This window comes from Palaemon carinicauda, chromosome 30 (genome assembly GCF_036898095.1).
Source record: "Palaemon carinicauda isolate YSFRI2023 chromosome 30, ASM3689809v2, whole genome shotgun sequence".
Classification (NCBI taxonomy): Eukaryota; Metazoa; Arthropoda; class Malacostraca; order Decapoda; family Palaemonidae; genus Palaemon; species Palaemon carinicauda.
In genome coordinates, this window is record NC_090754.1 from 74,663,300 (window position 1) to 74,688,299 (window position 25,000).

Sequence of the window (25,000 nt, forward strand, 5' to 3'; positions counted from 1 at the left end):
TATTTATATCATGCAAAAATTATAATAATTATGATACCACTTTACATATACTTTGAATATAGTGCCGATTCTTTGCAGGTTAATTGCATATCTTTTCTTGTATCAACTCAAACTTCTTATAACATATTCTATTCTGCATGGCAATCATCCATACATTTACATAAAAAAAAAAAAAGATATAAGTCGTGCAAAAATGAGTTTGAATGCAATTTATTTCACATTGAAGTATTAAAATTTGGGTGCTTGTTTTGGAATGCGATCTCATTTAGGGCGTGCTCTCAAATTATTCTTTTGCTTTGGTATGCAATCTTAATATTTCTAATAGGTAAGTAAAACAAGAATAATTGAACATCTAATGGTTCTTGCTTCGCTGTGCGCTCGCAAAAAATAAAAACTTCAAGCTCCGTATGTACTGGTAGGCGGTAATGTTGAGCTGCGCACGCTAACAACAATGATTGATTATTATTTATTAGATAATTATTCCCGGTATATGTATATATGTATATACATAAATATATATATACAGCATATATATATATATATATATATATATATATATATATATATATATATATATATATATATATATATATGCTTCGCCGTGAAGTGAAATGAGATCGCTATTATAAGGTGAGATGGCATACCTAAGCAAAAGCAAGACTTGAGATAGTATACCAAAGCAGCACCAAAACTTATCAATGCTATAAAAATATGAGATCCATGCAATTAATATATTACATGTTTAAGAAATAACAATTTGCAATTCTAATCCAGCTTGAAGTACATTGTTTGATAATTATGGTGTGAAACTAGAACAGGTGAAGTTTGTATGAAAACGTTAATTGAAAATTGATTATAATAATTCTTAAAAATATAATAAAACTTGTTACCTAAGCTTAGATGATTTGATTGGTACTCGAACGCATTTGTCCATTTAGAAAACAATTTTAATGCTCGTGGAATATTAAAACTTTCAAAATATCTAGCAAACTTTATTAATAATTTTTTTTTCATAAACATCAGGTATGGCTCGGTACCCAAAACTACAGTAAATCTGAAAAAGTTCATAATCACATAACCCGACGAAAATTTCAACCCTTTATTTTAATTAGTAATCATAATTTCTATTATATGTCATGCAAAATCAATATGGTCTTTCCATAAGATTGAAAGGTATAATTGAAACTTTTATAAAAAGGAATTTTAAATTGCAACCATCTTTTGGTTTGGTCAACTATATTATAATGGCATGCTTTATAATAAGGAAAAACTTGTATAAAGATAACGCATTAGGTATAGATATAGAAAATGAGATTTAATAATAGCAAAAATAACAATAATAAACAATGACAATAATAATCAGGCGTTTGAGGAAATGTCAACAAAAGGATGAAAAATCAGTACCCAATAGAGGGTGATTCTAATCAATCAGTACCCGAATAGAGGGGGCTTCTAATCAATCAGTACCCGAATAGAGGGGGCTTCTAATCAATCAGTACCCGAATAGAGGGGGCTTCTAATCAATCAGTACCAGAATAGAGGGGGCTTCTAATCAATCAGTACCAGAATAGAGGGGGCTTCTAATCAATCAGTACCCGAATAGAGGATCAGTACCAGAATAGAGGGGGCTTCTAATCAATCAGTACCCGAATAGAGGATCAGTACCAGAATAGAGGGGGCTTCTAATCAATCAGTACCAGGATAGAGGGGGCTTCTAATCAATCGGTACCAGAATAGATGGGGCTTCTAATCAATAGGTGCATTCCCATCTCTCCCCGAAATCTATACTCTTAATGTAAAGGTATATACCTATATATCTATCACTCTTAATAGACTTTATTAATAACGGGATAATTTAGTGAAATTCTCGTAAAGAATTATCATTTTCTTCCCATCATCCTGCGAGCAAACAAATCGATCCCTAATCATAAGGGTAAGTAATAATAAAGCTAGAAAAATAAGGTTAATTATTATTATTATTATTATTATTAGCTACAACCCTAGTTGGAAAAGCAGGATACTTTAACTACAAGGGCTCCAACAGGAAAAGCAGCCTAGTGAAGAAAGGAAACAAGAAAATAAACAATCAAGAAGATGAGTAATAAAAATCTGAGATAATAAATCTTAGGAACAGTAACATTAAAACAAATATTTCATATATGAATTATAAACACTTAAAAAAAAAACAGAAGAGAAATAAGAATAGTGTGCCCAAGTGTATCCTCAAAAAAGAGATCAGGTGAAGTCTGTGCATGAAAACCAATTTAAAATTAATATTTTTCTGAATTAAGAAAAAAAAATTAAGTCAAGTTTGTGTTAACCCAGCCTACAAAATCTATATTTTAGGTGAATTATACTGAAAAATTTCATATTTCGTCTTTTAACTACATTTAGTTACCCTACTTACAAACTCTGGATATCTGGTTAGTAAGAAACAAAATTTCAAGTATTTAAAAAATCCGTTTTCCTTTTTAATGTAATGTATACTCGATATGGTTTCCCGATAAGGTTAAAATGTCTATTTAAAACTTTTGATATCAAGTTGCTTTGAATTGTAACTATATAAAACTTATTAGATAAAAAGTGTATGCTTTATACCAAGGAATACCAGTGGAACTTCAAAAGTTCATACTTGCAGCAAATGCTTTTATGCTGAACAGGCTGACATAAGTCTTTTTATAGTTTATTTATGAAATATGTTTTGATGATATTACTGTTTTTAAAATATTTTACTAACTGTTAATTATTGCTCATATCGTTCATTTAATTCCTTAATTCCTTTCCTCACTAGGCTATTTTTCCCTGTTGAATCCCTTGGGCTTATAGCATCTTGTTTTTCCAACTAGGGTTGTAGCTTAGCTAATAATAATAATAATAATAATAATAATAATAATAATAATAATAATAATAATAATACGAATTAAATATCAACAATATTAGATAAAAAAGCGAGACAATAATAATAATAAAAACAACAACAACAACAACAACAACAACAACAACAATAATAATAATAATAATAATAATAATAATAATAATAATAATAATAATAATAATAATAATGGTTTTCAGGAAAACATCAGCTGAGGTTGATATTTCCCCCACGCCATGAGACCTTTCAAATCTAGTATAACACTTCTCTCTCTCCCAAAATCTTAACCTCTTTGCTAATAACCGAAAGACCTTTTGGAAAAATTCTCGTAATAACTACAGAAAAGTTTTACAAAATTCAATTAACAAACAAACCGAAATTATAAGGGCAAGATACGGTAGTAGTAATAAAAACAATGATAACTAAAAGGGAACTCAGTAGAGCGCAGACCTCCGGCGCAGCAGCCTACTTATCGACAGTTTGATCGACCTTGACCTTTGACCTTAACATGCATTACTTGGCGTGGATTTTTATACACTAAAATATAAACCAATTCTGAAGTCTCTGTGACAACGATGTCCAAACGTATAGCTGATTACGGGATTTGGACATTTTGCTTGACCGTGACTTTGACCTCTCACATTGACCTTCCAAAATTTAATCATTCCAGCTTTAAAATAACAGTTAATCCCTGCAAGTTTCACTACTCTACAATTAAAATTCTGGCCAGGAAAGTGTTCACTAACACACACACACACACACACACACACACACACAAACAAACAAACAAACACACACAAAAAGGGGGTTATACATAACCTCCTTCCAACTTCGTTGGCGAGGGTAATTATTTTGATGTCACGAATGGAACTACATTATATTTCAAAAGAGTTCTCATTATTTTCAAGTTTCGATTATTTATGGTGTGTCCTCCCACGCTGATGAAATAAGACCCCGTCACTGTTCGCTTGTAATACGAGAATCAAGGCACTAATTGCATTGGGAAAACAAAATGATATTTTACAACCGATGAAAAATTTCATTAACATACTTCGAATACAGTTCAACAAGTATCATCCTATATATAGTTTAATATTTTTTTTTTTGGTTTACATCAATCTCGAGGACTAATATTTGCTTACTAGTGTATGCGACCCGTCATATATGACTGCTAAATATTTAGATATGCATACACACGCAGAAATTCAACCCTTCTCTCCCCTCCCCCTTCGTTTGCTAACTACAACCCCTATCACCAGGGTATGACTACTCCCTCTCCCACCTACCCGAGGGACGGGGAGAGACTAAGTAGTTATACGTCTGGCAATGCAGCTAAACGTATTGTATAGCCAGACACTTATTCTTTATATAGGGATTTTGTGAAATGCAACACCTACAGGATTTTTTACTGTAAAATTGTAAAATAGGATTTTTGGGGGAAATATGGTCAAGCTGTCGACCTAACCGCGCCAGGACTCCTCGCTGCTGGGAGGAAGGACGCTGGTGACTGGTACATCACCTGAACATACACTCCCGGGATCTAGGCGATGTCAGGCAGGGCAGCCCTATCTTATTACATCTTGGCGCAGCCGATCTGGACTACGGTCTACCCCAAAGCCAAAGCAAAGTCCTTCAAAAGAAGGCAATCGTGCTTACCCCCATATAAATGGGAACAAGACTATTAATAGAAGAAGAACCTGGCTTTATCTAACTATGATTTATACCCCTTAAGAGATAAGTTAGAATGATAATGATAGCGAAAGTCTTTGAGAGGTTATAATGGAAGCCATATTTAACCATCCAGTTTAGTGTAATACAGTGTTACTTAAATTAGGAGGAATTACTGTCAAGGTTTCCAATGGAGACAAATAGTTATTAATAAATGTATAAAAAACAACTGTCCATGAAATATCTAAGTGTTCTGTAAATAAAATTTGGCAGGAAAATACGATTTAACGTCCAGAAACTGTGTCCCCATCAATAATGCCATAGAGATAAGATACAAGCACAGCAGATCTCTTTAAAAACTAAGTTATTTTTTCTTAATGGAACCTTAGCATCAAACAAATCTTTTAAACTCAATGGTTGATGCGAGCAAGAACTGTATTATTATTATTATTATTATTATTATTATTATTATTATTATTATTATTATTATTTGCTAAGCTACAACCCTAGTTGGAAAAGCGGAATGCTATAAACCTACGGGCCCCAAGAGGGAAAATAGCCTAGTGAGGAAAGGAAACAAGGAAAAATAAAATATTTTAAGAGTAACAACATTAAGATAAATATTTCCTATATTAAATACAAAAACTAACAAAACAAGAGGAAGAGAAATAAAATGAAATATTGTGCGTCAGTGTACCCTCAAGCAAGAGAACTCTAACCCAAGACAGTGGTAGACCATGGTACAGAGGCTATGGCACTACCCAAGACTAGAGAACAAAGGTTTGATTTTTAAGTGTCTTTCTCCTAGAAGAGCTGCTTACCATAGCTAAAGAGTCTCTTCTACCCTTACCACGAGGAAGGTAGCCACTGAACAATTATAGTGCAGTAACCCCTTGGGTGAAGAAGTGTTTTTGTGAATAATTAGACACAAAAGCTTGGACTTTGGAATCTCAATTTCTGTTAAACTTCCAGGAGTTTAGATCTTTGTTAGAATTTATGGAGGGTCTTGGTTAATACTTAGGAGGTTTCTAGAAGTTTAAACTTCAGAAAGGTTTATGTTAGAAGATAAATAATTCAAGTTCGAAGCTAAAGTCTTTGTTGTTATGAGGTTACCACCAGCAGGGGTCATTTTCATTTAGACTTAAGGATTCAGCAAAAACAATGCAAGACCTTGAAGTTTGGAATTTTAAACAATGCCAGCTGTCTTGGTATAGACAGTACATCATTGTGCGTGTGCCCACAAATACCATCATGGTAACCAGTAGCCGACTTGGAATTTGCTATTTTATTAACAAATTATTATTATTATTATTATTATTATTATTATTATTATTATTATTATTATTATTATTACCAGCTAAGCTAGAACCCTTTTAGGAAAAGCAGGATGATATAAGCCTAAGGTCTCCAACAGAGAAAAATAGCCCAGTGAGGAAGCTAAATAATAAATTAACTACAAGAGAAGTAATGCACAATCAAAATAATATATCAGCATAAAGACCGGTTATAATAGATAGAAATAGATTACAAACTATAAATTTTACAGAAATGGCGTTATAACTAAGGAAATGGATGTTATGAATAAAGTTGGTTTTCCCTTATAATTAGTATGTCCATAAAGGATAATTTTCCATCTTTTCCCAATTCAGTTTTAGATTTTATGACAGGGACTAGGGAATTTTGATTATTGAAAAATATATAATAAAATCTCTCCAGCTATCATCCCAATACGTGAAAATGTTACTTCTATTTCCTTTGTTTCTTTTATGGACCTTTTTGATGAAACGTTAAGTTGTTCAAGTACAGTATTATAAAACTAAAGCAACGTAAGTCCTTGACAATGTCAAACCTTCGTCTCATAACAAGTTTCAGTCACAATTTGACATTAATTTAGACGTGTGGCTCAAGTCATCTAATAGATGATTAAAATACTCGGTATAACGTATTTTATAGTAGAAAAGACAACGGGAAGAAATAAACAAAATATCTAGTTATTCTTTGTGCCACTTTGCTGCGAAAACCATTATTTTCCTATTTGCAATTTACAACGTTTAAGACTAAATACAACACAAAAAATTCAAGCTCTCTCTCTCTCCCTCTCTCTCTGAGGCCAGATAACTACTATTTAATCAATCATTCTCTCTCTCTCTCTCTCTCTCTCTCTCTCTCTCTCTCTCTCTCTCTCTCTCTCTCTCTCTCTCTCTCTCTAATGTCAGTTTTATACATGAAAAAAAATTAGCAACCCAATACCAATTCTAAAAAGAATAAATTCTAACAAATTACTTCGACATAAAAAAAGTGTCAGTATACAGCAAATTAGATTCTCCCAAACGACATTTCCAATTCGAAGTTTAACTTTTAATTTCACCCGAGGCCTTTCTGTCACAGTTGGGATCGTTTAAGGAGTTTCATTTCTCTTTCAAAGGAGAGATCCGGTAGGCCACCGAGATGAGAAGACACGGGCATTGAATTATGAACTTTTACTTCGGGAATCGCCAATACATTACTCTCTCTGGTGGTAGCGTCCTTGTCTGGTGATTGCCAGACTGGGGTTCGAGTCCCGCTCAAAATCGTTAGTTGCTTTGGTCACTACAACCTTACCATCCTTATGAACTAAGGATGGGGGGGGGGGGTTATGGGGGAGCCTATAGGTCTATCTGCTGAGTCATCAACAGCCATTGCTTGGCCCTCCTTAGTCCTAGCTTGGGTGAAAAGGGGGCTTGGGTGCTGATCATATGTAATATGGTCAGTCTATAAGGCACTGTCATACTTGATACGGCAATGACACTGTCCCTTGCCTCTGCCATTCATGAGCGGCCTTTAAACCTTAAAACAATCGATCGAAGAAATTTGATTTCTCGAATCTATTTGGACCGTATTTTACAACTAATATTTTTGTGCGCGCGTTCACGTCAAGTTTGGAATCTGGTATGTACTTACAAGAGTTTATTTGTACATTATCTCTGTCTGTCTGTGTATGCATATTGTGTGTGTGTGTGCATAAATACAATGGCTAATTAATAGAAAACTTTGCCTACATTAGCCTGATTGCTATTCGCTTCCTGCCCAACCGATAACCAGTCAACCCATGAATGGTTAACAGCGTCAGTTTGGTTAAGCGGTTATAAAATCGCTGAGAACAATTAGTATAGGGTCTTCGGTAATTTGTTAAGAAAAGATGGAGTAAGGATTGGGTTTAAAAAAAAAAAACTCCCAGTCTAATAAGAGAGCATGTAACTACGTGGTAATACAACAGGAAAATAAATTAATGGATTTGGCTTTGTTATACTGTATCTAATATTTCAGTGTAAACTATGTCAAATACAAATGGGTAATAGTTTACAACACCACGCTCTCCATTTACTCTAAAATAATGCAATCCTGCAGTTCTCATCTTCTTGCACAGTAATTAGGTGGTTATTTAAATTATGGGAAAGCAATAATTAGCAAGATATGTTGAGGAAGGGGTTATAAAAAGAAAATAGTTCGGTTTCCTCACTAAACGACTTGGAACTGACAGGTCAACGTAGTAAAGCAAACAGAATTCGTGATGCCAGCTTACATTTGATGTAGTGTATGTTCAAAATATACTTAATTAAAAATTTATTAATTACTCAAAAGTGTCCATAAAATATGCAATTTACAAATAGTGACTCTTTTGAGTAATCACTCAATCTTTTATTAAGTATATTTTGAATATACAGTATATCAAATGTACGCTGGCATCACGAACTTCTTTTTATGTACGCTGGCATCACAAATTCTGTTTGGTTGACTATGTTGACATGTCAGTTCCAAGTCGTTTAGTGAGGAAACCGAGCTATTGTCTTTCTATAACCCCTTCTCCCTTCCTTAACATCTTACTAATTATTGCTTTCCCAGAATTTAAATAACCACCTAATTACTGTGCAAGATGAGAACTGCAGGATTGCATTATTTTGGAGTAAATGGAGAGCGTGGTGCTATATAAACTATTACCTACAAATGTCCAAGATGAATAGATAGATGCACATACACTTTTAAAATTTATTTAAATACATTGATTTTGAAACAAAAATTACAACTAGTCGCCATAAGAGATAATAAGGTCACTCAGACGAACTTTGTGGGCGGGGCTAAACTGATCTTCGATCTCCTCTCTCGAGTTACCTCAGATTTTCATCGCATCCCGATCCTTACGCTTAATGTGACACACGAGAATGTGCTCTAGTCTCATGTCCCAATAAGCCAACGTTACGAGATTTTCCTCTTGATTTCCCCAGAGAAAAGTATTACTTCACGTCATACATTCGTAACCTAGGAGACCGAACCTTGTACATTTTCTTTTTTGCTATGCTATTTTATTTTCTATCAGAAACTCGCTCTTTTTCCCTCAATTTCGGATTGTATATAAAATACAGTCGAATCCCATCCTGCTAATACCATTGTAAAATATCTTTCTCTCTCTTTTTATAATGTTTGCGGGGTTCAGAGGCTATCTCCTATCCTCCAGTTTGCATACAATACGGAATTATCCCATATCTTATGTTGGAATTAACGTTTATGGCTTTCTAGACAAAATTTACCTGGTCTGCCTCTTCTCCTCTTCCATAAATAGCACAACGTAATTTTGCTAAGAGGGTCTCTAAATTACTATAGCTTATATTCCTCACCAATTACAGTACCGTTTAATTTGGCCCTGCCAGCCTTCCTACCCCCATTTCCCTGTTTCCTTAAGCCTTGACCGACAAACAGACATTAAAACACTCTGCCCCATCGGCTTCGTTGTCTAAAAGGCATCCACCAAACGGCAATAAATATAAAATGAACAGCTTGTCATTGATAACCTATTAAGCGGAAACAGCTAAACTTACTGCATCGTGGACCAGCGGTTCAGCAACTAATTTTCCTTTAGAGATCATTAATATTGTAAATCCCCATTTTCCAGTTGGGTAGACCAAGCAGCACATCGCTGAACTGGGAACAGATGCATAATCTCTCTCGAGTGAATTTGAAATATAAAATTTGGAAAATAAGGGGCCGAAGAGATTAGTCAAAGCTGAGGTGAAAGCTGGAATCAAACTTCGCTGAATATAGCAGAGGGCTCAAAGGTAGGAGGTAAAGCAGAAGATTAAAAATGGGTGTTAAAAAGTGGTTGTAGGTAGGCTAAAGTAGAAGGTTAAAATGTGGGTGGAGGTAAAGCAGAATATTAAAAAAAGTGGTTGTAGGTAGGTGAAGCAGAAAGTTAAAAATTGGGTGCAGGTAGAACAGAAAGTTAAAAAGTGGGTGTAGGTAAAGCAGAAGGTTAAAAAGTGGGTGTAGGTAAAGCAGAAAGTTAAAAAGTTAGTGTAGGTAAAGCAGGTTAAAAAGAGGGTGTAGGTAAAGCAAAAGGTTAAAAAGTGGGTGTAGGTAAAGCAGAATGTAAAAAGGTGGTTGTAGGTAGGCTAAAGCACGTTAAAATGTGGGTGTAGGTAATGCAGAAGGTTAAAAGGTGGGTGGAGGTAAAGCAGAAGGTTAAAAAGTGGGTGTAGGTAACGCAGAAGGTTAAAAAGTGGGTGTAGGTAACGCAGAGGGTATAAAGTGGGTGTATGTAAAGCAAAAGGTTGAAAATTGGGTGGAGGTAAAGCAAAAAGTTGAAAATTGGGTGGAGGTAAAGCTAAAGGTTGAAAATTGGGTGGAGTTGAAGCAAAAGGTTGAAAATTGGGTGGAAGTAAAGCAGAAAGTAAAAAATTGGGTGGAGGTAAAGCAGAAAGTAAAAAATTGGGTGGAGGTAAAGCAAAAGGTTGAAAATTGGGTGGAGGTAAAGCAGAAGGTTAAAAATTGGTTGGAGGTAAAGCAGGAGGTTAAAAATTGGGTGGAGGTAAAGCAAAAGATTGAAAAATTAGGTGGAGGTAAAGCAAAATGTTGAAAATTGGGTGGAGGTAAAGCAAAAGTTTAAAAAAGGTAACGCAAAAGGTTGAAAATTAGGTGGAGGTAAAGCAAAAGGTTGAAAATTGGGTGGATGTAAAGCAGAAGGTTAAAAATTGGGTGGAGGTAAAGCAAAAGGTTGAAAATTGGGTGGAGGTAAAGCAGAAAGTAAAAAATTGGGTGGGGATAAAGTAGAAAGTTAAATATTGAGGAGAGATAAGTACAGTAGAAGGTTAAATATTGGTTGGAGGTAAAGCAAAAGGTTGAAAATTAGGTGGAGGTAAAGCAAAAGGTTGAAAATTGGGTGGAGGTAAAGCAGAAGGTTAAAAATTGGGTGGAGGTAAAGCAAAAGGTTGAAAAGGGTGGAGGTAAAGCAGAAGGTTAAAAATTGGGTGGAAATAAAGCAAAAGGTTGAAAATTGGGTGGATGTAAAGCAGAAAGTAAAAAATTGGGTGGGGATAAAGTAGAAAGTTAAAAATTGAAGAGAGATAAGTACAGTAGAAGGTTAAATATTGGGTGGAGGTAAAACAGAAGGTTGAAAATTGGGTGGAGGTAAAGCAAAAGGTTGAAAATTGGGTGGAGGTAAAGCAGAAGGTTAAAAAATTGGTTAGAGGTAAAACAGAAGGTTGAAAATTGGGTGGAGGTAAAGCAAAAGGTTGAAAATTGGGTGGAGGTAAAGCAGAAGGTTAAAAATTGGGTGGAGGTAAAGCTAAAGGTTGAAAATTGGGTGGAGGTAAAGCTAAAGGTTGAAAATTGGGTGGAGGTAAAGCAAAAGGTTGAAAATTGGGTGGAGGTAAAGCAAAAGGTTGAAAATTGGGTGGAGGTAGAGCAGAAAGTAAAAAATTGAGAGGAGATAAAGTAGAAAGTTAAAAATTGAGGAGAGATAAGCACAGTAATAGGTTAAATATTGGGTGGAGGTAAAACAGAAGGTTAAAAATTGGGTGGCTGTTAAGCTGAAGGTAAAAAAATTAGGTAGAGGTAAAGCAGAAGGTTAAAAATTTCGGTGGGGGTAAGGCAGAAGGTTAAAAATTTCGGTGGGGGTAAGGCAGAAGGTTAGAAATTGGGTGGAGGTAAAGCAGAAGGTTAAAAAATTTGTGGATGTAAAGCAAAAAGTAAAAAATTGGATGGAGGTAAAAATTTCGGTGGGGGTAAGGCAGAAGGTTAAAAATTGGGTGGAGGTAAAGCAGAAGGTTAAAAAATTTGTGGATGTAAAGCAAAAAGTAAAAAATTGGATGGAGGTAAAGCAGAAAGTTAAAAATTGGGTGGAGGTAAAGCAGAAGTTTGAAAATTGGGTGGAGGTAAAGCAGAAGTTTGAAAATTGGGTGGAGGTAAAGCAGAAGGTTAAAAATTGGGTGGAGGTAAAGCAGAAGGTTAAAAATTGGGTGGAGGTAAAGCAGAAGGTTAAAAATTGGGTGGAGGTAAAGCTTTATCAGAGAATATATTTTGCAAGTATATCTAACATAAGGAAGACCACTGATTTATTGGCTAATCCAAATGGCGTTATATCTGATAACTCGACTGAATACTATACGTGTTTAATGATTATAAAGCAAGTTAAAATAAAAAAAATAATGCAATTTTGCTTAATTCTAGCATCCGTTAACAGTTGATCGAAGTGTATAACAGAAGTTTGATAGTTGCATCATAAATAAACATACCGGCAAGACCAACTTAAAGGCTGGGAGCATACTAGCGACTCTGTGGCGCCGCAAAGCCACAGCATCGTGAGGCGGGGATGTGGTCTCCCATAGGTTTCCATTGTTTTCAAGTTTTTCCGCGCAAACTAGTGACTGTGGAAAGCGACTGTGGAAAGCGACTGTGGCTCTCTGTCGCTCATCCCCGCCACAGGCGTGGCGTGTCTTTGAAAACAATGGAAACCTATGGGAGACCACATCCCCGCCACACGATGCTGTGGCTTTGTGGCGCCACATAGTCGCTAGTGAGCTCCCGGCCTAAATCCCATCGCCTTAAGTCGAGTATATAGATACCAAACCCAATGACGTAATTTCATCATTCTTAGCTAATATGCAAAAGCAATTAGATAAGCATTTCAAAGGATATTTTTGCTTGATTGTGGATAAAGTCTATTTTATCTATCCATCCAAGATTGGCGTACAGAATTTAACTGTACGGTATCGTAACCTTTACTATAAATAGTTATAGCAGACATTGTTTACACGCATCGGATTCAACTTGGGTCTACAAACGGCCTTACATGTAAGCTACAGAAGATGCGATGAAATATTTATAATTAACGGTGTTCAGGAGAGTGCTCAGGAATGTAAATATTTAAAATATCTTTACATCCAACCTTACATAGCCATAGTTTGGATTAAAAATTAAAACTCATTTCGTCTAATGTGCAGTTATATCACTTCAAAATATGTTCATTATTATTATTATTATTATTATTATTCTTTTTAGCTAAGCTACAACCCTACTTGGAAAAGCAAGATACTACAAGCCAAAGGGCTCCAACAGGCAAAAATAGCATAATATCTCGTAACAAATTATTAAGGGATGTCACCGAATCCTTCCTTACCCTAAGAATCAGAATGTTATCCTTGGAGCTCCTGTGCGACATCCTCTTCCTGTAGATCTTCAGGAGGGCCTGGCGATCCACCTTGCCACTGGCAAGATGCGGCAGCGTATCCAAAACGACCACTCGTGGCACCATCACTTCCGGCAGGTAACTCCTAAGGCATCGCACAAGGTCCTCCGTGATGGGCGTGTCCCTCTCCTCGAACTCTGACTTCAGCACAACGAAGGCCACGAGGACGTAGTCCTCATCCTCCGTGTCCTGCTCAGTGGCTGCCAAGACGTAGTGGGCGTCTGTGTAACTGAAAATGGAAAAGGTTGATTAAATAAGACATAGGGCTATATAACGAGTGGCACAAGTGGATGTTTATTTTTCATGCCAGATTGAACCCTTACGTGCACTACATATTATTGTAACAGTACTGTCACAATATACGTAAACATGCATATATCTGAATCTATACAAATTATATATATATATATATATATATATATATATATATATATATATATATATATATATATATATATATATACATACATACATATATATATATATATATATATATATATATATATATATATATATATATATATATATATATATATATATATATATATATATATATATAGATTTCACGTTAACAAGAATGGAAGATCACAGATACCCAAAACAATCTCTAGATTAGATACCAGATGGTAGTAGGCCCGCAGGAAGAGACCAAGAATTATATGGAGGGACAAGATTAGGAAGGCACAATTAAGAAAAAAGGATCATCTGTTCAAGAGACTGAGGAACAACAGGTGTTATGTATGTGTGTGTGTAAACGATAGCTATATATACACACGCGCGCACAAACTCTTTCAACCCTCCCAAACCCCTCTCCCCTTCCTCTCATCAGGCTATGACTTCTTCCTCCCTCCTACCCAACGACAGGGAGACACCGAGTAATTATACGTTTGGCAATGCCGGTCAGCGTGACTGGAGACCGGAGAGACATAAATTATAGTTAGACAATTGTTCTACATTATATAAGGGAAGGGAGAATCGTCAGACTTAGTTTCAACTTTTCAAAGATGGGGCTGTAAAAAACAAGGAAGAGGTATTGGTAATAAACAGTAGGACAAAATGTAAAGGTGTGGAGGTGGTTTGATTGTTTAAGGAACTTGACAGTTTCTTGAAGTAAAGAGCGAAAGGCAGTCGGGTGTTTGTGAATTTCAAAATGGTTGTACTGAATATGGGGTTTATATAGGACGATTTCCTAAGAATTAAATTTTTTATCTTATTTCATTTAATGATTGATACCCGTATGGGAATCGATGCGGACCTTCAGCAATCGTCGGGAGGACCCGATATAATTTCCAAAATAACCAATATTCAATGGTTTTTAAATGTAAACTTAAAATCAACATAAAGATACAAACTGCTCAGGGCTGAGGCGAGCTCGTGTCTGTAAAAAAGAATCTTTTACATATGGTAATGATACATACATTAATTTTTGTCAAAAACCTCGGGAAATTTATAATTAAGCCTAAAATTATCTAGAAATTTATTATTAATTCCGCCAAAAAGGTGTGAAGGGCAACAGTTGTTTTTTGAAATATGATTTCAAAAATGAAATCTCTTCATGGAAGTTAAGCCAGTTTAAACGCGGATAGTTAATCTTAAATTATTTGAACCACTAAAAAAAAAAATTAAGACCCAAACTAGAGTATGTCTCTTTTCTCAAAAATACCTAAGAAATCGCTTACTTGAGCGTGAAATATTTATGTCAAGAAATGGTACTGATTATCTTATTGTTTCCATGGTAAACCTGATATTTGGGTGAATTCGATTTACGTATTCCAAAAATATGTCAGCTTGGGATTTTTCTCTAAATGGCTAAATAAGTGTCGTTAACGTATCTTCTATAAAGAATTGCACATGAATATTTCAAAGGTTAAAGTTGTTTAGTTCCAGTTTCATCAGAATAGATGCTCACCAGAACGTCTGCCAGGCAAGCCCAAGCCCCCACTGTGGTGCCCAACCACAGCAGTGGCCTCCCCAGTAAACAACTCATGGCTCCGTGCTGGGATTGATCTGCCGCCCAGCGAATGCTAGGCAAACACGTTACTACTGTACTCAAGGTCTATAGAATATAGACCTTGACTGTACTAGTCAGTAGGCGAATGTATTGTGTATTAGCTCAATACTAGCCAAGAGACGAATGTAGGACCCAAAGGTCACCCCATTGCCATACCACCAACCTGTTTCAATGACTTGATAAAAAACAAAATGGGTATCAATTACTGAAAGTTCGAGTATCTTTTTTAAACTCTAATCTTTGTCGAGTACGGACGTATCACACAGTGTTTTCTCTCTGTTTTATTCTCGCTAAATTTTGTTGATGAAATCTTCCGAAATAGTAGTTATTCTTATGAACTCAAAATTACATCATAGAAGATAGTTGCCTTTACTGTGGATCTTCCGGGGAAAAGAAAAAAAAGTGGATAGGATGTGAATTTTGTGGGAGTTACTTCCATAAAAAGTGTTTCAGTACGTTAATATCAGTAACTATTTTGTAAAATATAAATAGCTTAGCCGTGTGTGTGTAGATGAAGCCAAAATAGTCATGATGAATATAAAAAATGTAGAAAGAACTAAAGAAGAGAGACCTCACCATAGGAAATTTGATGGGATAATCGCTGAAATGGAAAAATCATCTCGCTCTGCTTACTGATGCAGGAAATTTCACCCAAACTACGGACCTGATGACAAATGGTCTTACTAATAAGGTGGATAATCTAGCGAAGAATGTGGAATCAGTCAAAACTTCGAACACTAATGGTTCCAAAACATGAGAAAATGACAAACGCTGACAAATTCCAAGAAAATCCTACAAGTAATTAAATCAATAAAAGCATCAATCACAATCACTGACAGGAAAAAATGAGGTTGAAAGTGCCTTAAAGATAATACTTATTCTTAATACGAGGTCAACTTCAAATGTAAACGTTGTAAATGCGGATGGAAAGATCAGAGCTGAAGCAGTAAACAAGATTCAAACCATGGTTGTCGACACCGAAACGAAGCAAATAGGAAAATTAAAACTTAAAATAATGATATGCTACGTATACTATGATGAAGATGAAGTATTAAATCCTTCGATTCAAAGAAATCGCTGCCTGTGCCATATTCAAAATGCAGAACAGAAGATAAGTCTGTTATTCAATTAAAAATTCTGCAGGTGAGACTATCACTACTCGTTGAAATATGATCCTGAAGTTCAGAAGGCTATTTATGATGAGGGTGACAAATTATGTTGCCATGGGGTACTTATAACATATAAGATAGGTACCATGAGATCATTTGCAACCATTGGTAAAGGTATGGACAGTTTTAAAAGGTATACTAGTTCAAAACTGATGATAAAGAGTGTGGGGAATGTTCAGGAAATCACACCACCAAGGAATGTAACTCAAAAAAAAAAAAAAAAAAAAAAAAAAAAAAAAAAAAAAAAAAAAAAAAAAAAAAATCATATAGTGAATTTAAGAAATTGCAATGTTTATGATAAGGAATTGAAGAGATAAGCAGATAATACGGACCATGGATACTAAGGATGTCATAAACTGCGGCTATGTAAATATTCAGTCTGTTGGTAATAAGACTATTCAAAACCGAGAATTGATGAATGACAAATATTTCGACATATTACCGATATCTGAAACATGCCTAAATGACTGACAAGGCTAAGATTGCTGAAATGACTCAAACACAAACGATTTCTTTAGTATTCCGAGTGTGTGCAAGATGTTGGGAGGGGGGGGGGGGGGAGTTGGTCTTTTTATTCACAAAGGCTATTCTAACCTCAAGATGATAAAAATTACTATAGTAATAAGTTTTGGTTATGCAGAAATAAACTTTAGATACAAAAAAAAAAAGTTTACAAACCACCGAGAACTAATACTAATATCTTTTCCATAGAGTTCAGTATGTTCGTAAGAGATGATTATCATGAAAAAAATAATTCGTTTTTTGTGGAGACTTCAATCTTTGGATAAATGGCACATCAAATCATAATGTTTGAGCTTTTATTGAGTTATTGGTATCACATCAACAGGTCAATATTGTTAATTATGCAACTACTGTGACTGGGCATATATTGGACCTAGTTTTAAGTGATAGAATAATGTTGCATCTGATATAAATGTGGAAGAGAACACTATCTCTCCAGTGGACAAACTTATTACTTTCAGATTACCTCTACAGAAACACCATCATCTCCTCCTACAACGACGCAAAGGGCATCGGTTAAATGTCGCCAGTCATCACTATCTTGAGCTTTTAATTCAATACTTCAGATTACCTCTACAGAAACACGTAATGCTAAAGAAAATAAGCCAAGTTACAAGGGAAATAAATAATGCTATCAATAATCCTTGTGGTCACAACCAAGTTTTGTTGGCCTCTGTGAGTTAATTGCCTTTTGTCCATACAGTATAATTGTGAGTAAAACTAATCATAACATGCGTCCATTTATGGGAATGACTTTAATTGTTAAAAACCGATCTCCTTTGTTTGATGGAGAGACTTTAGAGGAATAAAAAAAGGGGGGGGGGAATAGTAAAGAAAGAAGGTGCAATCTGTTAAAAACCGACAGTGCATGGGTAGAATACAAAACCGTAATGTGCCAATATAATTTCCTACAAAGGAGGTTAAAACCAAATATTATAAGAGAAACCCCAGCGAAGCAGCAACATACCTAAGTTATAACGTCTCCTAAATGGTATAATGGGAAATGTAAATGAAAAAAAAGGCTACCAGAGGGGTACAGTGACCAGGAACTGGATAATGATTTACTAGCATTATTCTAAAAACAAAAGAAAATTTAATTAGGTTATTTACAAATACTCAATACCTCAATATCAGATTAGTGATACACAAGATACTACACAGTATTCTAGAAGTTTTATTCCAGCTGTTACCAAGTTGTGGAATGATCTTCCTAATCGGGTAGTTGAATCAGTAGAACTTCAAAAGTTCAAAGTTGGAGCAAATGTTTTTATGCAGACCAGGCTGACATGAGTCTTTTTATAGTTTATATATGACATATCTGTCTTTGACGTTGTTAATAGTTTATATAGGACATGTCTGTTTTGACGTTGTTACTGTTTTTAGAATGATTTATTGTTAATTTATTTTCATCATTCATCTATTTCCTTATTTCCTTTCCTCACTGGGCTATTTTTCCCTGTTGGAGCTCTTGGGCTTATAACATCTTGCTTTTCCAACTAGGGTTGTAGCTTGGCTAGTAATAATAATAAAAATAATAGTAAACAGATAAAACTAACGAGATTCCATAATATAACAAAAGACGAAGTCACCAGGATTATCAAGAGCCAAGAAAAACTGTGCGATCGATCCGATGTCAATTATCCGAAGTAATTGGAGAAATAAACTTTTTTAATCTTGCCGATATAATCACAAGAATAGCAAACACAATCACTGATGAGTGTAAGTTTCTAAAATTTGAAAAAAAATGGCTATAAACACACTGATGCTGAAAAGTGCTCTAGATTGTCAATAATTAAGCTCATACAGACCTTATTTCAAATCTATCCTTTATATCAAAAGAGCTGGAATACGTAACTCTTGAATAACACATTACTAAAAAAAAAAAAAAAAAAAAAAAAAAAAAAAAAAAAAAAAAAAAAAAAAAACATAGAAGCCTTGCCAGCAACCAAGTCAGCTTACAGAAAATTATACCTTACGAAGACAGCTATTTGTTCCGATGTAAATATGCTGGAAAAGATGGATGAAAACAAATGTGGTATTTTGATATCACTCGATCTTAGTGCTGCTTTTGATACAGCTGCATGAAATGCTACTAAATGATTCAAAGTCGATCGGTGATGAAGATCAATCCTCTGAGTAAAAGACTGGTTGACAGAAAGTACTGTGTACAAATTGGAACTTCATATTGTATGACCCATTTAGGCTTTCAAGAAGAAAATGAAGATTTTCTTGTTCTCTGCTAATTGCTTTGATAATGTGAATTTGACAATAAATAAGATACACGGTGTGATTCACAAAATGCCTAACAATGTACGTATATATATATATATATATATATATATATATATATATATATATATATATATATATATATATATATATATATATATATATACACACACACACTCACTCACTCAGAACACACACACACACACACACACACACACATATATATATATATATATATATATATATATATATATATATATATATATATATATATATATATATGCCTGTAAATAAAATTTTGATTAGTCATACTTGAAACTACATATAGGCCCGTATATGCGCGTGTACTCAGAGAGAGAGAGAGAGAGAGAGAGAGAGAGAGAGAGAGAGAGAGAGAGAGAGAGAGAGAGAGAGAGAGAGAGAGGGTAATAAAATAAATCCAAACACAATAATGAAGCTGTCTGTCGCACGATCTCTAAATTGAGGTCAAGGGGTTGAATTGCATAAGGAAGTGGAAAGAGCTGGAAGAAAGTCTACAAGAAAAGAACTCTTGCAGCTCTCTCTCTCTCTCTCTCTCTCTCTCTCTCTCTCTCTCTCTCTCTCTCTCTCTCTCTCTCTCGGAAAATCTCGAAATAAATAAAACATTTATTCTTGAAAGAAAAACAAATGATTAGCAAAAATCTATTTTAATTGAAATCTGATGCAATAACGCGTTTCTAACTTCAACGTCATGCGATAAAATATTTTGAAACATTACCCTCATTTTAAAAAGTCAGTTGTAAATATAGCCAATCAATATCAAACGTACAGCATTCGAATTATTTCCCCTCTCCCTTGGTTAAATGCAAATCCTTTCCAAAATTTTAGCTTTCTTTTTGAAAAACTGTGAGTCAGTAAATAATCTCACCACATTTAATCATCAGTTTGATTTAGAAGTGAAAAATATTCTAAAATACTGAGAAAAAAATAGCACAATTTTTAAGGTACAAGTTCATGAGTTACACTGGCGAGTGGGTAAGAATGTTTTGTTGCTGCTATTGTAATTTTAGTGACCCTAGTTTGACAACAGCACAAAAATAAGTGACTAAATAATATATAAAAAATTTCAAACTTAAGTTGCAATCATCCAAATATTCCTGCAACAGTAAACGCTGTATTCGAATTGAAATAATGTTACTACATCACCAATTAAAACAAAATCGTAAAGAGGAATAAAAAAAAGAGCAGAGTGCAAATATATTCATAATTAATGTACAAACTCTGCTTAAAAGTATTTCCTTGTCACTTTCCTGCTTTTACTAGTTCCTGAAAACGAAATGCAAGTTTCTGTGTTCTTATCTTGTGTACGTGCAAATATGTGCAGTGGCTAATCAAGTAACCTGGAACTTGTCTGTTTTACATGCATGCACACAATGAAACACAAAATGACTAGCTAGTAGATCTAAATATTTGGACACTTACCCACTTCTGTGAACAGCATCGTCCACTTCCGCAAGCTGTACCCGCACTCCTCTGACTTTGACCTGGCTATCTTTGCGCCCCTCGAATATCACGTGACTTTTAACCACCTTGCCCCAGTCTCCTGTCCTGTAAGCCATGATGTTTTCTAGAAATCGATCAGACTCTGGATTACAGGCTTCAGTACACCCTTGAGCTATTTTGGAACTTTCGCTTTCTGAGAGTGAGTCGTCTTTAGTCAAGCTCAACTTTGTCCTCAAAGATAATTCTTTAAGAGAACAAACCTCATTGCAAGTCTGATTGGACTTCAAAGGACTCGATTGTGTATCATTTGGTAAAGTTTTATTATTTGGACATTTAGATTGCGACACATCACTTTCTAACGCAAGACTCTGTGTGGTCTTTGAAGGACTAAACGCACTATTAAAAGGACTTGAGATCTGGTTTTCTGATACCGTTGATGCAGTTTTCTTTGGAGAACTAACTTCAGAGTTGTTATAGTTTGAATCTGATTCACACACTTTATTTGATGGCCGTTTCACTTCATTCACTGTCTGGACACTTTCACTGTATTTCGCATTTGCATATTCACAGCCCTCATGATGACCAGACTTAGTTTTGTCATTTCTATAGATTTTTCTCAAAAATTCATAGAGATCGTTTCGTGTTCTCTCATTACTAATCTCGATTGATGAAACTGGGATAAATATACTTGTATCAGGTGTGTACTGCTTTCCATGGTGGTAACCCGCACACACATTGTGCCCAATAATAACAATCTCTCCAGCTTCATCCACTTTTGCACAGGAGTAAGACTGGTCATTCTTTTTCACTATGAGAAGTGCAGTGTTAGACACTGGTTTTCCTATTGGAACCTTTACGCCTGCTTTCCAAGTAGTCTCCTCTATTTTAATGTAAGTAACATCACCTGTCACTTCTGTTGAACCGTAAAAGTTAACAAAGTTACTATTGGGAAACATGGAAAAGAAATCATTTAAAAGCCATCCAGGAATTGGCTCTCCACTTGATATCCAGAGATTCAAATACATCTGCAAAAGTCTAATAGAATCCTTTGTTGAATTCAGGTACAAAATTAAAAGTTTCAGTAAAGATGGGACTAGCACTAGCCTGGTAACACCATATTTGCCAACGTAGTTGATTATTATTTCTGGGTTGATGTGGAGTTCCTTCACTATAGCCACAGGCACACCAGCTAAAAGTGGTGTGAACAGTTCAGTGAGAGAGTCCACAAAGGTTAAAGACTTTGACATGAGGCACACTTCATCTGACTTGAAAGGGAATTCGTTCCACTGCCAATATAAACGGTACATCAGATTCTTCATTGTAAGCAGGACACCTTTAGGGTTCCCTGTACTACCCGAGGTATACATAAGACAAGCTAGTTTTCCTAGACCTTTGAGCTCAGAATGTAATGCTGGACTTCTTTCCTTGCTTTTCTCTCTTGTTTCAGGGGAAGACTTCTCCCATGTTCGGATGTCAACAATTCTATCGCTAACACGGTATTTAAGAACTAAAGAGGTGCCATCGTTATCAGTAGCTTCTGTACCACCCTGGCCACTTGGGTGAATAGACGTATCACACTCCAAAGACATGACCTTCATATTTGTGTGCTCATCAGTAATTATGCAAACTGGCTCTGCGTCTCTAAGGACAAACAGAGTTCTTACTCCAGGTACAGCTGGATCAAGTGGTACGTAGGCCCAGCCCAGCTTCCAGATGGCCAAGATTAGTGCCACAAGGTTAGGACTCCTATGCATACAAAGTGCAATACAAAATACTTTTCCTACTTTAACAGCTTCAGGTGATTGATCAGAATTGCTCGGGGTAGATCCACAATCCATCTTCTCTTTTTCATTCTGTACAGACTTCTGATCTGTGGAATCTCCATTGGCAGTCCTAACATCAATTTCATCCACATTCATACCATACCCTTCATTTTCTTTAAGATATGCTTCGTAATTGGCCATTTTTTGAGATTCCCTCTTAAGCGTTTCATTGACAACTTCTAGAACCCAAGCTTCCAAGGAGTCGACTAGATGCTTAAGATCTCTGAAGGTCATTTGCAGGTTATCACCCAACAGAGCTATGTTGTCCTTCGTCTTATCATCTGTGGCAAGATGATGAAATACCTCATAACCTGAATTTAGGTTATCTGGGAGGGAGTTTGGCACCCCCAGTAGGACGGCCATTGCAAACCTAGAGGGGAAAAAAAACGTAAATATTAAAACAGCATATTACAATTGCATCATCAAAATTTTATATGCTCAATTATTTGAAGTTCCAACAGGTCAGTAGCTCGAGTTAGAATTAACAAGTATACTTGAAGTTAAAGAATTTGTTAGAAAGTGTTGGCAATTTATCATGGAAGGGAAAATGAAATTTCAGACAATTTTCAGTTATGCTCTACTTCATGCAACGGTGCTTTATTCTTCAATATTGCACCACATGAAATTTGAAGTAACTAGGATATTGACATTACGTGCAAATACACAAAAAGGAGACTTAGCCCCAAAAAAAGCACAACAGCTAAGTAATATTATCACGTCTCAGACTAGAAACTTAAAAACCAATGCACTAGAATAAATTCATGGTTACCACGTGTAACATGCTGTTCCATGCCAAAGGAAGAGACTGGGCAAGAGGCAGGGGGTGTTTTTCCCTCTAACTACACATTATAGTAGGTTAGGATAAGCAGGTATGCAGTCAGTCAATAATTCAAAGATCAAGGAAACCAGTCTACTAAAGGATAGGTTAGGTTAGGTAAGTTAAATACCATTTAAAGGTTTATAGGACGCTCATGAATGGCACAAGGAAGGAACAGTGACATTGCCCTATCAAGCAGGACAATGCCCTAGAGACTGACCACATATACAAATGATCAGCGCCCAAGCCCTCTCTCCACCCAAGCTAGGGCCAAGGAGGGCCAGGCAATGGCTGCTGATGACTCAGCAGATAGACCTATAGGCTCCCCAAACTGCCCGCCCCATCCTTAGCTCACAATGATGGTGAGGTTGCAGCCAAAAAGGGAACTAACGAGTTTGAGCCGGACTCAATGAGGATTTTGTGGCTGTTAAAAAAAATGGAAAAATAAACCAAGCCTTTAAACTGTGATACCAAGATTTGCTATAGAGAATTCCTTTAAACAGAGTTCTCCATTGCATGTGAGAACACTTGAAATAGAACACTGACGTCCTCGAAGAGTCAATGATAAAGAATCGCCTGCACACAAATAGATACATACGGTGAAAGCTAGAATCTCTAAAAATAGAAGTGTTTTCAGTACACCAGGGAAAAAAAGAAAATATTTTAATTTTCAGGTTACTTAAAAAGGTCGTATGGATCAGATTTTGTTTCATATATTATGAAAAAGGACCGTAATATGCGTTTTCTGTATGTGGTAACAAGAGAAAATATCTGCTTTGACGTACGGTAACTAACTTGTTACTTGCTTCAATAGCTTATTCAAGGCGAGAACTTTAAGAGGCAAGGTTAAAGGTGTATTGTAAGTTTGACAAGGAAAGGGGGATTGAGAAGTTAAGAACAGACCTTTGGTTAAAGGTGTATTGGAAGTTTGGCAAGGAAAGGAGAATTGAGAAGTTAAGAACAGACCTTTGGTTAAAGGTGTATTGTAAGTTTGACAAGGAAATGAGGATTGACAAGTTAAGAACAGACCTCTGGTTAAAGGTGTATTGGAAGTTTGGCAAGGAAAGGAGCATTGAGGAGTTAAGAAAAGAGGCAAGGCTAAAGGTGTATTGTAAGTTTGGCAAGGAAAGGAGAATTGAGAAGTTAAGAACAGACCTTTGGTTAAAGGTGTATTGTAAGTTTGACAAGGAAATGAGGATTGATAAGTTAAGAACAGACCTCTGGTTAAAGGTGTATTGGAAGTTTGGCAAGGAAAGGAGGATTGAGAAGTTAAGAACAGACCTTTGGTTAAAGGTGTACTGGAAGTTTGGCAAGGAAAGGAGGATTGAGAAGTTAAGAACAGACCTTTGGTTAAATGTGTATTGTAAGTTTGACAAGGAAAGGAGGATTGAGAAGTTAAGAACAGACCTCTGGTTAAAGGTGTATTGGAAGTTTGGCAAGGAAAGGAGCATTGAGAAGTTAAGAACAGACCTCTGGTTAAAGGTGTATTGTAAGTTTGACAAGGAAAGGAGGATTGAGAAGTTAAGAACAGACCTCTGGTTAAAGGTGTATTGGAAGTTTGGCAAGGAAAGGAGCATTGAGGAGTTAAGAAAAGAGGCAAGGCTAAAGGTGTATTGTAAGTTTGGCAAGGAAAGGAGGATTGAGAAGTTAAGAACAGACCTTTGGTTAAAGGTGTATTGGAAGTTTGGCAAGGAGAGGAGCATTGAGAAGTTAAGAAAAGAGGCAAGGTTAAAGGTGTATTGTAAGTTTGACAAGGAAAGGAGGATTGATAAGTTAAGAACAGACCTCTGGTTAAAGGTGAATTGTAAGTTTGACAAGGAAAGAAGGATTGAGAAGTTAAGAACAGACCTCTGGTTAAAGGTGTAATGTAAGTTTGACAAGGAAAGGAGGATTGAGAAGTTAAGAACAGA

The 25,000-nt window shown here is 35.6% G+C and overlaps 1 protein-coding gene across 1 annotated transcript in view; it reads right to left on the reverse strand.

The window, feature by feature from the left end:
* LOC137623287 (beta-alanyl-bioamine nonribosomal peptide synthetase ebony-like) overlaps positions 1-25,000 on the reverse strand; it is a 98,530-nt gene that overhangs the window by 51,930 nt on the left and 21,600 nt on the right. Inside the window, 2 exon segments of the mRNA XM_068354065.1 lie at positions 12,969-13,266; positions 20,430-22,643. Coding sequence (XP_068210166.1) covers positions 12,969-13,266; positions 20,430-22,636 — 2,505 coding nt within the window. The 5' untranslated portion in view covers positions 22,637-22,643.